Here is a 13,105-nt window from a genome sequence, read left to right on the forward strand (position 1 = left end):
TAATAGAGGTCCTGGACAGTTGGCTTAGTGATAGAGTGTCAGTCTGGTGTGTAGATATCCTGGGTTTGATTCCTGGTCAAGGCACACAGGAGAAGCAACTATGCTTCTCCACCCCTCCTTTTTCTCTTCCTCTTCCTCCTCTCCCTCTTCTTCTTCCCTCACTCCCTTTCCTCTTTCCCTTCTCTCTCTCTCTCTTCCTCTCCTGCAGTCATGTCTTGATTGGCTTCAGTGAGTTGGCCTGGGGCGCTGAGGATTGCTCCATGGCCTCTGCCTCAGGCAATAAGAAGAGCTTGGTTGCTGAGCAATGGAGCAACACACCAGATGGGCTGAGCATCGCCCCTTAGTGGGCTTGCCATGTGGATCCCCATCGGGGAACATGTAGAGGAGTCTGTCTCTCTGCCTCCCCTCCTCTCACTAATATAAAACAAAAAGATAATAATAATTAGAGGTGTGTTCTCTGTTAATTTTTTTTTTAATATAGATTTTATTGAATTTTTAGAGAGGAAAGGAGAAAGGGGAAGCAGCAACCTGTAGTAGTTGCTTCTCATATTGCCTTGACTGGACAAGCCTTGACTTTCAAATAGGAGACCCAAGCATCCCAGGTTGATTCCTTATCCACTGTGCCACCACATGTCAGGCAGTGTTTCTTAGTTTTATATTTTATCTGTTCATTAAACAATAAGAGATTACTATGTGACATGTTTAGTGAATATAGTTGGCCTTCATCTTCATGGATAGTGAAATATGTTTTCTATGAAACTTTTAAGTGTGTAGTAATCTATCTATCTATCATCTATCTATCTATCTATCTATCTATCTATCTATCTATCTATATGCACACACACACACACACACATATAGATACATACATATATATATATATCTATAATGGATGATGGGGTTGCACAAAGTTCTTTGTAAATACAACAGAGACTGCTGTCTCCTTTCTTCCTGGACATACAAGTATATGTATTATCACCTTTCCTTGAAGATAATGACCATGTGATTACATTTCCATGTTGAAAAATGAATGGAAATGCCATGTTTGACTTTCACACATGTCCATACAAACCTTTATGTGTCCCTCAGCTCCTCTCTTTCCTAGATATCTGGGATACTGATACCAGGGTCTATTTGAAAGGTGCATGTTAATGATAAAGTTTCCATCTACCCAGGCACATAAATTATCTCCTGGAGGGGACTTGCCCTAGTTGTCTCTGCATATCTGCTGATTTGTAATGTAGTTAGTAGATGGAGTCACTTGTGTATTTGTCACTACAGCCTAATCTATTTTAATGAGCTAGGGGTATAATGTGTTTTTGAGATGCAAGTAATTGGACCTGGTACATAATTATTGGTGGCCAGTTATATTAAATATTAACATGTCTTTCCCTTGCTTATTTAATGTTTTAAATATATGTATATGTCAATACGTGTGAATGTGTTTTTACATGTCTCATAGTTTATACTCAATAACTTCTATAAATATACACAATTTTTTAAGTGAAATGAAGATAGCCTTTACGGAGGTCCACTGGAGGGTGCAGAAATCCCAAACCTGTTGGAAATAGCGGTCTCTTTAGCAATGTTAGCCACCACTGGAACCTTGGGGTTGGCTCCATTCTGTCCCCCCTCCCAGCACTGAGAAACTTCCTCATAGCAGTTACTTGTTTACTTTTAATCTCCAGAGTAAACAAACTGTTCCAGTTTCTCATTTGAGGGGTGTTTTGTGTTTGTACATACGTGTGTGTGTGTATCTTATTTTTTCCTTGCATTTCACACAGAAACCCCACGTTTACATCCTCATGATCAACAACAAAACAATTCATTTTTAATCCTGATTAAAAAAATTCTTTATATCATTACCCTCTTCCTCATACAACCAGATTTAGTGTTCAAAGTTCTTCCCTGCACCCCAATTTTCTCATTACCTCTATTAGCCAGACTTTCTTCTCTCTCTCTCTCTCTCTCTCTCTCTCTTTTGTCACAGAGAGAGAGACAGAGAGAGGGACAGATAAAGACAGACGGACAGGAAGGGAGACAGATAAGAAGTATCAATTCTTTGTTGAGGCACCTTAGTTGTTCATTGACTGCTTTCTCATGTGTTCCTTGACTGGGGAGGGGGGAGACTACAGTAGGGCGAGTGAACCCTTGCTCAAGCCAGTGACCTTGGGTTCAAGCTGGTAAGCTGTGCTCAAACTAGATGAGCCCGCACTCAAGTGATTGACCTTGGTGTTTCAAACCTGGGTCCTCTGTGTCCCAGTCCAGTACTCTATCCACTGTGCAACCCCTCATCAGGCGAGCCAGATTTTTTTTTTAACAGGAGAAAGTCCTATTGGAAACTAGTAACAAAATCAGTTATTTAATCAATACCCTTAAATAGAAATCAAATGAAGGGAAATACCTTTTCTAAGAAATATCATACTAATCAACCACTATGTCTATAACAGTGATCCAGAGTGACACAGTATAGGTAACACAAGTCCTAAGCCACAGTGACAAGGACCTAGCCATCTGAGTTTTCTGTTCTCAGACTATCTAGGCCCTCAAAAAAATATATGTATATATACCAGCAACTTCTCTCTCTTCCTCTCTCCCTTTTCCCTCCCTCTCTCCCTTTCTTTCCCTCTCTCCCTTTCTCCCGCCCTCTCTCCCTGTCACCCCTCTCTCCATTGCTCCCCCTCTCTGTTGCTCTGTCATGACTACTAGGAATTCTCTCACTCTCTTTAGAAAACAGTACCTGGTTACCCCATGCTCAGAGATTGTACTTAACACATACCTCTTGACACTTCTGCAGGTTTGATGGAATAGCTGCTGTCCAGATGTCTCCTTTTATGTTTACGCTTCATGGTTCAACTCTTGAAAGAGTCAGAGCAGGTGTACTTCTAACCCTAACTCTACTCTCAGAGTGTCCGTTGATGATGACAATGAGTTAAAATACTACAAATGAAATCAATAGAAACAAATTCAAATCAATAACAAGTCACTAGAGAGACTTATCTCCTCCCCAAGTCACTGTTCTGACCAGTGCTTAGCACATGACCAGGACTGTTATCGCTAAGGCAACTGCAGAATTCCGTGACCTCACTATAACATCAGTAAGGCATCAGCAGTATTCTACAACCTGGGTTTACATCATGCACTGCAAGGACCCAGCTAATATTCATAGGAGTATACACCACTGTCACACCCACTGACTAGAGTGATTCGTTTTATCCAATATCCAATAGAAAACTCTACCATGAGCTTGAATTTTTTACTTTTAATTATTTTTATTATTTACTTTTATTTTTTTAGAAAGATGTTATTTCTTGCTTTTATGGCAGGGTGATGTGGGGGTGAGGAGTATAATTGTTTCATTGTAGTTGTTCATTGCTTGCTTGTTGTGTGTGCCTTGGCTGAGCAAGCCTAGGGTATTGAACCACATGACCTCAGTGTTCCAGGCTGAGGCTCTATCCACTGCGCCACCATAGGCCAGGCCGTGAACTTGAATTTTTAAAAATCTTTTCCTTGATATTAAAACTAGAGGATAGATTACTTGGACTCAACCAGGGAAATTATTTTATGCATCTAGGGTAACCACACTGCTAAATCTCAGTGGGGAGGCTAAGCATTACCTGAGAAAACTAGGCTTAGAACCATCCCTATGTGGTGAAAATTGTAAATTTTATATGTATCTTATTGGGAGTACTATTTAACTTATGTACAAACATAACTTATATGTGAGGAATATATTTGTTTATTTGAAAACATAATTCCGTATAATTCTAACATTTATCAAATATGCTCCCGCCCTCCCCCCGCTCTACTGTTGGGAATAGTCTCCTATAGTTTTTAGCAGAAGCCATTATCTCTCTTGCTATCCTTATCACTTCCACAGAAGCATGGGAAAATGGAAGCCCCTAACCCTTGTTGTGAATCCTGTTCTTGTCAGGTTGGATGGTCTCAATTTCCAGGCTTCTCAGCCCCAGCCTCCATCTTCTGGAAATATCGGGGCTCTGTACAGGGTGTGGACTCTGTACAGTCAGCTCTATCGTACATCCCCCGCACCCCCTGAATACGCCTCCTTCCACAGGGGCTACATGTGTTTACTTCCAAACCTTAGTGGTTACATGACAACCCGGCCGTGACTAAGCCTCTTCAGTCTTCTTTACCGCCAGCAGGCCCTGCCTCTGGTTGTTACCCCCTTACCCTGGGCTCAACTTCTTTTAGCCACTATGTGGTAGACACATTTTTCGAGGAATTTTAACTTGTTAGCTATCAGGAAAAGATAAACAAAAATTAGACAAGAGTTTTCCTATAGCAAATTCATAAAAATTAGATCAAACTATACAAATGATTGTAAGGATATGAATAAAAGAAATCTTCTTGACCTAAGATGAAATTTTGACCTATGTAAGTGAACAGTTGTTGATGTTGAAGAAGTACTAACATGTTGCAAATTAATTAAGCATATAATCTATGACCATATCATCTTATTCCTTAAAGGTATCTGTATAAGGATAATCCCTACAGCATTGTTTAAAGCAACAGGGAGTTAGAATTTTAGTTTAGTTATTTTCCACTCAAGGGGAATGGATAAGCAAAATGTAGTGTGTACATATTACAGAATTAACTTCCAAAGATAGAAGTCAAGCCCATTAAAATATATTCGTAGAGGGAGGCATATCTAGAATGAACTGGTGATCAGAGAGGTAAAAGAAAACTGTTTTTAATAAAAGAATCACAAATGTTTACAGGAGGGGAGTTTGAGATAGACTCCCACATACACCCCCACCAGGATCCACCGAGCAACCCTTGTCTGGGGCCAATGTTCGAACCAACCGAGGTATCCTCAGCGCCTGACGCTGATGCTCAAAGCAATTGAGCCACTGACTGTGGCGAGGGTAAGAGGGAGAGAAGGAAGAGAGAAAAGGGGAGAGAAGAAGATGGTTGCTTTTCTGTGTACCCTAACCAGGAATGAACCCAGGATGTCCATATGCCGGGCCAATGCTCTATTCACTGAGCCAACTAGCCAGGGCTCATGTAGACTCTTATGTTTACCCTGGCCCCACATAAATAACACAAAATTTTTGTTGCATCCACAAAAACACTTGTTCTTACCTAATTTGAGTGTGCTGATCTCAAATCTGACATTAGTTTTTCTCTGTAAGCTACAGTTTTTTTGCAATTCAATATTTTAGGCTTTCATCTTATTGTCAAATTTTCAACATTTAGTTTAACATAATGAAGTAGAATGTCTTCTTGGGCATCATTTTTGTGAAAATATAATAATTTATATAATGCAGTAAAAACACTAATACACTAAAAGATATGATTGTGTCAGAATTTGTCTACAATTTCAAAATAGAACATATTCAAACATTTATTTTAATCATAAAATTTGCACAAAACTTATTTAAGTTCTATTCAGCAAAAATTTGTGTTTGTAGCTCTTGCGTTTGTGTACTTGTTGAGGGCAATCTCGTTTGATGCTCCAGCAGTAGTCTGCTCATCATTAACAGCTCCAAGATTTTCAGGAAACTTATCAAGGTGACTGTTCAGAAAGTGAATCTTAACGCTCATGTTTCATCCAATGTTGCGGAAAGCCAACAGCATCCTTTGAACCAGAAGTTCATAGTTTAATGCTTTTTTGTTGCCAAGGAAGTTCTTTGTAACTGCCACAAAGGACTGCCATGCTGCTTTCTCCTCCTTATTCATCTTCCAGGTAAATTCTTCATCAGGAAAAATTTCTCCAATAACCTATATATTTTTCTTTTAACAGCATTATTAAGATATCCATATACCATCCAAAGACAGTTTAAATTGTTTGGTAGTTTTTAGTGCATTCTCCGAGATTGGCAACTATAGCCATATCTAATATCAGAACATTTCCTTTATCCCCAAATGAGACCATGCACCCATTAGCAGTCAGTCTCATTCTCTCTTCCCTTGGCCTCTGGCAGCCACTGCCACTGTCCTGCTTTCTGTGTCTATAGATTTGCCTATGCGGGACATTTTATATCAATGGGTTCCTATAATGTGTGGCATTCTGTGACTGGTCTCTTTCCTTAGCACAATGTTTTCAGGTTAGAGCCATGTGTAGCATTTTGGATGTTGGCTTTTATCTGTTATTGCCATGTGTTTTTCTTACTGCTGTCTGGGCACTAGCATGTCACCATGTTGTTGGCTTTCATAAGACCTCCTGTTAATTTATTCAGGGCTAAGGTTTTCAGTAACTCTTACAATCAACAGACCCCCTTTCACCTTTGATTCAGATATTTTATGCACTAGGAGACACGTTTTCTGCAGCTGATATTCTGAATGTTCACACTTAATGTTAACGTACAGTTCTTTAAAGTACCTCCTAGTGGGTTTGAAAGCCAAAAAACCAGTTAATGGCATATGTACACTCTTTGGTGAATAAAAATTTATTTAACAAACAATGAAGATTTTCATTTTTTTAAAGCTTTGCAATGCTTTCCCATTTATCCTTTGTGCTTGGTCATTAGTATCACTGTACAACTCCCCTAACTTGTCTGTCTTTTTCTTTGTCATGTAGATTCTTCACCATATTCTTCAGTAGATGAACCTTAATTAAACTTTTGCAATGACCCTACTTTTGGTACTCTTGGTCATGATGTTACTTGTTTTTCTCACTGTTACCTATCGGTTTATGTTTAGTTCCCATTACACCACATGACAGCACAGTAGAGCAGCTTTGATAGGAATTTCAACATTTAGCCTCCATGTTGTGTTGAGTAGCGACAGTCTAAGAAATCCTTGAAATTGATACATGTTCATATCACTGCCTGGATCTCAACCATTTCATCATTTGGAAAATAATCCATGTATATTTGTACAGAGAATACTCACTGTACTTTAATACACACTGGAGTTGCAGGTTAGTCAGGTGTCTGCAGCAAAGCAGGATAGTATTTTCAGCGGACACTGAGATGGCTCTGCCTTGTGACAGCTTTTACAGCAAATGCTCCCCAGTGAAGGTACTGATTATGCCAGTAGGCAGACTAGTGCAGAGGTCGCAAGCTAGTATGGCACAAGCAGCTGATGTTGCTCAGAACATGGCGAAAGTAGCAGCTACCATTAAGAAGAATTCAGTCATTTGTGCCCAAGGGGAGTTGCAATGTTTCCATTGTACCACTGAAAGGCGCAGAATGGCAGCTTCTATTGGAATTTAGCCTTTAGTTCCCATGTTGTGTTGAGCAGTGAAACTGTCAGAAATCCGTGAAATCAATTCATGCTCACATCACTGCCTAGACTTCCACCATCTCTTCAGTTTTTAAAATAAAATTTTGTGTGTGTGTTGACAGAAATATAGTAATATGCCTTTGAATTGCAGTTCAGACAAGTGTCTGAAGCAAAGCAGAATACTATATTTTTAAAATATTTTAAATATTGATTTTATAAAGACAGGGACGTGTAGAGAGAAAGTGGGACTGGAACATATAACTGTTCCTGAATGTGCTTTGACCATGGATAAAATCAGCAGTCTCTGTGCAATGAGATACAACTCTAACCAACCCAGCCTTCTGGCCAGGGCTGCAGGATGCTATTTTCAGAAGACACTAAAGACATCTCTTCAGTGTGACAGATTGTAGAGGAAATGCTTTCCAATAAAGTTATCGATGATACCAGAAGGCAGCAAAGTTGGAAGACAAGCGGGTGAGTAGAGCCCATGGAGTGGCAGTGCTGCAATGATTCTGCTTCACCATGAGAGGGCGCCAAAGAGTAGCTTAAATGAGGAATTCAGCCTGTGGTACAGACACAGTGCTGCAATGATCCTATTACACCACAGGAAGGCGCAGAACGGCAGCTTTACCTGATATTCGGCCTTTGGTCTTCACGCTATTTTGAGCTGTGACAGTCTCAGATATTTCTGGAACCTGATTTATGCTCACATCACTGGCTAGGTCTCCATCTTTTCATCAGTTGGTAAAAAAGATTTAAGTGTGTATGTGTGTGCGTGTGTCTGCACGCACATGGGAGAGAGAGAAAAAGAGATGGAGAGAGAGACTGAGAGATTACACTGTGGTTTTTCCAGGTCGCTCAAAGACATTTAAGATGAGAACCCAGTCAGCCCATATTGACTCTTTTAATGTTTTCTTTTCATTGGAAGAACAGTGCTGTGATATTTACGTTGTGCCCTAACTCTATTGTGGATTTTCAGGCCCTTAGGAAATGATTCAAATCCCTTTCTAAACTGCATTCAAAAATCTGAGAAAAAGAGTTCATGCCCGAGTGTGTTGGTAATGAAATACTAACTCACCCGAGCTTACCAACTCATTAACTTGTAGCTTGTGTTGGGCGCTCAGAGTAACGTTCACCCACCCTCTTCATGCAGTGAAGACATTTTCTGGTTGGCAAGATGAGCCACCATTACATCAGCTTCTAGCCATTTAAAACCAAATTTCTTTGATATGATGCAATCAAATAAAAAAGCAAAAATGTTGGATGTTTAACTCAGTGGAGAATTTTTGGAAACCTACACTTGCTTTTAGATTTTGTATTGACTCAAGCACTCGTAATGGTTTCAATTACATTTGTTTTCTGCTTCTTCTTCCTTTTTTTCCTGCTCTTCTTTCTACTCACCTGTCTCTGTGGCCCACATTTATGGGTTCAGGCTGTGTTCACTGAGTGTGAAGCCATTCATTGGGCTGTACTTACCCACTCAGCATGTGTTCTTCAGCATTTTCTGTGTGAGAGGTATTCTGTGAGTCACTACACACACCAAGACTCTCCGTTCTGCTGAGAGACAGAGAAAAAACCACCAGGAATTCTGTTCTTCTCCATGTTCTGAGGCTATGAAGAAAAAGGTCAGGAGAGTGAAGGAGGGTGGTTTTAGGTAGGGTGTCCTGGATGCCTCCATGAAGACGAGGTCACACTTGAATTGAGAACTACAGGAAGTATATAGCACAGTGCCATGAAAATAATCTGGAGAAGTAGAAACGTACAGTGTCATGTGGAGGGGTGAACTTAGTGTGTAAGTCAGAAAGAGGCCAGGGTGGCCTGGGCACACGAGGGGAGGATGCACTTTTCAGCCAAGCCCCTTAATGAAGGGAGCAGGGGTGCTGATGGTTACTGTGGAGGGCACTCACTTGAGGCATGCATGCCTGCAAAGGCCACCGTGGTTTTTGGCGTCCATTTCTGAATTCTTCACATGCAACCTGGAACCTGGAACCTAGCAGGGTGTTTGCAAATAAGGAGTGATTTGAACACCTGTTTTAAAAACTCACACACGGTTCTGTTCAAAGATGTGTAATTGGAAAGTTTATGCAGCCCTTCAGAATGTCTCTTAGCAGAAAGAACATTTGCTTTTATTTTATTGATAACCTACTCCCACGACCTCCTGGAAATCATGTGACATTATCTGTGAAAAGAAAATTTGGAGGTGTTTTGTTTGACAGGGAAGTGATCTTTTCCTGTTTGGGACCTCCTGGACATGAATATAGGTGGCTAGGCAACTAGAAATTCACTGTGACCTTGTTATTAAGTGCGACCTTTCTGAAGCTAGCAGACACCTCCCAGGACACTGATACTCTCACAATACTTTCTCTCTTCCTCTCCAGAGTCCGATGCCAGCACCATCAAAATCCATACTGTAACAATTCCGCAGCCTGAACGAGGTCGGATATTTTCCAGAAATTCAGGGAGATTTATGAGAGGGGTGTGGCCACATCCTGACCCTTATACCCAGACACTACTTTCCTCATGCTTTAGAATCACAGTCTTGCCTTTGCATCTCTTCTCTGTTAAGACAGAGCATTTTAGAGGCTCGCTGTCATCATCATGTTACAGCGTCTCCCTGAGAGTCTTGACTGTGATAGGGAATTGGCCCATGAGCACAGTCTTGGGGTGGACGAATTCCTTCTAGACCGGTGATTTTTGAACAGTGTGCCTCAAGAATTTTTAAAGTATTCAATACTTGTCTATTTAGTGAAGGGTACTGAACTTTTTTTCTTTTAGATAGTCAAACTAATAAAATGACAACAGCCAAAATAACAATAGCCAATTGGTGTGAATAAATAAAAATTTAACGATCATTTTTGTCAAATTAGTGTTCTGTATAATTTTAATAATCAGTTTATGTGCTGCAAGCAACAAAAGGGTGAAAATTGCTGTCCTAATCACATGCTCTGCAACTTCTGTAGATGCTGCAATGTAAAGCCAATTGCAAATCCATTGTAAAATTAATACATTTGTTGTAACCGGTCTCCCGGTCCAGCTTGGATTATATCTGTATAACACATCCTGCAAATTTTCACATTGGGTAAAGTTACTGGTGTCTGAGGTGGCAGAGTGAAGCAGCAGCAGCGACCGGACACGGGGACTGCTGTGGGGCCACGTTGCTCACTCACTGCCAGGTGGCGAGGGAAGCAACTGCCGATGGTGAGAGTTTAGGTCTTGGTCCTGAGGAGATGCTGCCATGTGCCCATGGCGCCAAAGTAAGGCACCGAAGAGCAGCTTGGACAAGAATTTATCCTGTAGCCCCATCATGTGTGAAAACTTGACAGACTAAGGTATCCTTGGAATTGATTCATGCTCACATCACTTCCTAGTTCTGAACCTTTCCAACATTTAAAAAATACATATAAATATATTTGTAGGCAGAAATATTGTAAAATGCACTGCAGTTACAAGTAGTGAGGTATCTGCAGCAATGCAGAAGACAATTTTCTTCAGCAAACACTAAAGACGGTTCTGCCATGTGACAGCCTTTATAGCGTATGCTTCCCAGTAAAGTTACTGATGAGGCCAGAAGACGGCCAAGTGCAGAATCAGCAGGCTAGCAGGGCACAGGGAGCTGCTGTTCTGCAATGTTCATACACCGCAAGATTGCACAAGAAGCAGCTCGCATTAAAATGAATTCAGCATTTGGTCTCTGAGAGGTGCTGCAATGTTTTCATTGTCCCACTAGAAGGTAGAGAATGGCAGGTTTGATGAGAATTTAGCCTTTGATTTTTTGCTCTTTTGAGCAATGAAAGTTTTTGGAATTCTGTGAACTTATTTATGCTCTCATTTGTGCCTAGGTGTCCAACTTCTCATCAGTTGGCAAAATAAAAATTGTGTGTGTGTGTGTGTGTATGTGTATGTAGGCAGAAATACTGTAATAATTACTGGTGATGCAGGCCAGCCAGGCATCTGTAGAAAAGTAAAATATTATTTTATTTTAAAGATATTTTTTAAGAAAAGGAACTTCAGAAAGAGAAGAAGCTGGAGAGAGAAAGTGATACAGGTCCCTGTGCCCTGACTGAGGATAGAACCAGAAAGGTCTGTGCCTTGGGATGAAGCTCTACCCAGCAGACCCATCACGCAGAGTAGCAGAATGCCATTTTCTGAGGGCACGGCACACAGCTCTGCTGGGTGGCAGCTTTATAGCAAATGCTCCTGGCTGTAGTTACTGATGATGTCAGAAGGTGGCAGAATGGGCAGCAGCAGGTGAGTGGGCACAGGGCGCGGCTGCACTGCAGTGTTCTGTGTGTTCTGCGAGAGGCTGCCGCAAGGCGGCTGTGATCAGAGACTCAGCCTTAGGTCCCTCAGGCTCTGTTAGGCAGTGAAAGTCTCAGGATCCCTTGGAATGGGAGTCATAATCACATCTGTCTCTGTTATGTCTCCACCATCCCGTCAGTTGGTAAAATAAAAATTGTTTCTGTGTGTGTCTATATGTGTTGGTTGAACTTAATAATGTAATATGCACTTTACTTACAGACCAGCCAGGAAGACAAAGCAGAATATTATTTTTTGCAGTCACTGAAGACAGATGTGTCAATTGACCACTTTTAGAAAAATACTCTCAGGTACTGCTATTGATAATGTCAGAAGGTAGCAGAGGGGAGAAGCAGCAGAGAAACAGGGCACAAGGGAGGCTGAGCTGCAGTGTACTTCATGCACCGTGAGTGGGTGCCAAAAGGCTGAATGGATCACAAAATCTGACTTTGGTCCCAGTGTAGCACTGCAATGCTCCATTGCACAGCAGGGCGCAGAAGGGCTGGTTTAACACTGTGCTTTGTGGAAGAAGGGCAGATACAGGCAGAGTTGTGGGTGGAGCCAAAAGGGTGGAAGATGCTTTGAAGACAGCAGCCCTTCCCTGCAGTTGCCAAGGAGAGGAGCTGGCCATGAAGATGCGGGCTCAGCTGTACACAACCTTTGTTACAGCACATAAGTGGGTGGAGTCGGGGGCATAAGTGTGTAGGGGACAGAAGCTGTCATGGAAACACTTCCAAGCATCATATCTTATTCAGAACATAGTTGACTGAAGTGGTCATCCTGCGTCTAATTCTTCCACCATGTTTTCTGTCTCCCACAATTCCTAGTTAATCCCACCATTCTATTTTCTGTACAATTTTTTTCTCATGACCCATATGCTTCTAATGGCCCACAGTTCTCCATTCTCACCTATGACCCTGTCTCTAACACACTTTGCTCATTCCCACAATATACAATGTACCCATAATTTCCCATAGCAGGTGTAATCCTTATCTTTCTCACAATGCTTTGTTTTTTTCCACAATTTACTCTCCTATAACTTATGTGCCCTGGCTGGGGATTAAACTCACAACCTTGGTGTTTTCTGATGACTCTCTAACTGACTTAACCTGCCAGGGCTGTTCCTTCCCTTCTTTCTACTTATGAGTTTCTGTGGCCCACGGTTATGGGTTCAGACTGTGTCCAGTGAGGTGAAGCCACACACCAGGCTGCGCTTATTCAATGAGCATGTGTTGTTAAGAAAGTTCTGTGTGCCAGGTGTCCTGTGAGTCACTACACACACCAAGACTCTCCATTTCGCTTAGAGACAGAAAAAAGTACACAAGGAATTATGTTTTATTCCACGAACTGAGGAGGCTATAAAGAAAAACAGTCAGGAGGGGCAGGAGAGTAGTTTTAGGTAGGGTGTCCTGGATGCCTCCCCGAGGACAAGATTACATTTGACTTGAGACCAGCAGGAAGCATAGCATGAAGCCATTAGAAAAAATATTGGGGGAAAAAAGATTTACAATAGCATGTGATTGGGTGAGCTTGAGATGTAAGACAGAAGCTTCAGTGGCTGAAGGACATAAGAGAAGACTGCAATTTTCAGGCACACCATTTATTGGAAAGAACTGTGGTG

General features: G+C 41.3%; 2 protein-coding genes across 4 annotated transcripts in view; both read right to left on the reverse strand.

Annotated features, from left to right (window-relative positions):
- Positions 1-13,105, reverse strand: part of LOC136378546 (protein FAM170A-like) — a 58,723-nt gene that overhangs the window by 25,587 nt on the left and 20,031 nt on the right. For 2 of the 3 annotated variants that reach the window (XM_066345601.1, XM_066345584.1), the window contains exon 2: positions 2,780-2,940. In XM_066345601.1, coding sequence (XP_066201698.1) covers positions 2,780-2,849 — 70 coding nt within the window. In that variant the 5' untranslated portion in view covers positions 2,850-2,940. Of the gene's footprint in view, positions 1-2,779; positions 2,941-8,664; positions 8,794-13,105 lie in introns of those variants that run through there. The other variant, XM_066345594.1, reaches the window with a different exon arrangement.
- The window catches only part of LOC136378509 (zinc finger protein 791-like), a 131,620-nt gene continuing 127,298 nt past the window's right edge, over positions 8,784-13,105 (reverse strand). Inside the window, 1 exon segment of the mRNA XM_066345508.1 lies at positions 8,784-8,799. The gene's annotated coding sequence lies outside the window, so the exon portion shown is untranslated.

This window comes from Saccopteryx leptura, chromosome 1, assembly GCF_036850995.1.
Source record: "Saccopteryx leptura isolate mSacLep1 chromosome 1, mSacLep1_pri_phased_curated, whole genome shotgun sequence".
NCBI lineage: Eukaryota > Metazoa > Chordata > Mammalia > Chiroptera > Emballonuridae > Saccopteryx > Saccopteryx leptura.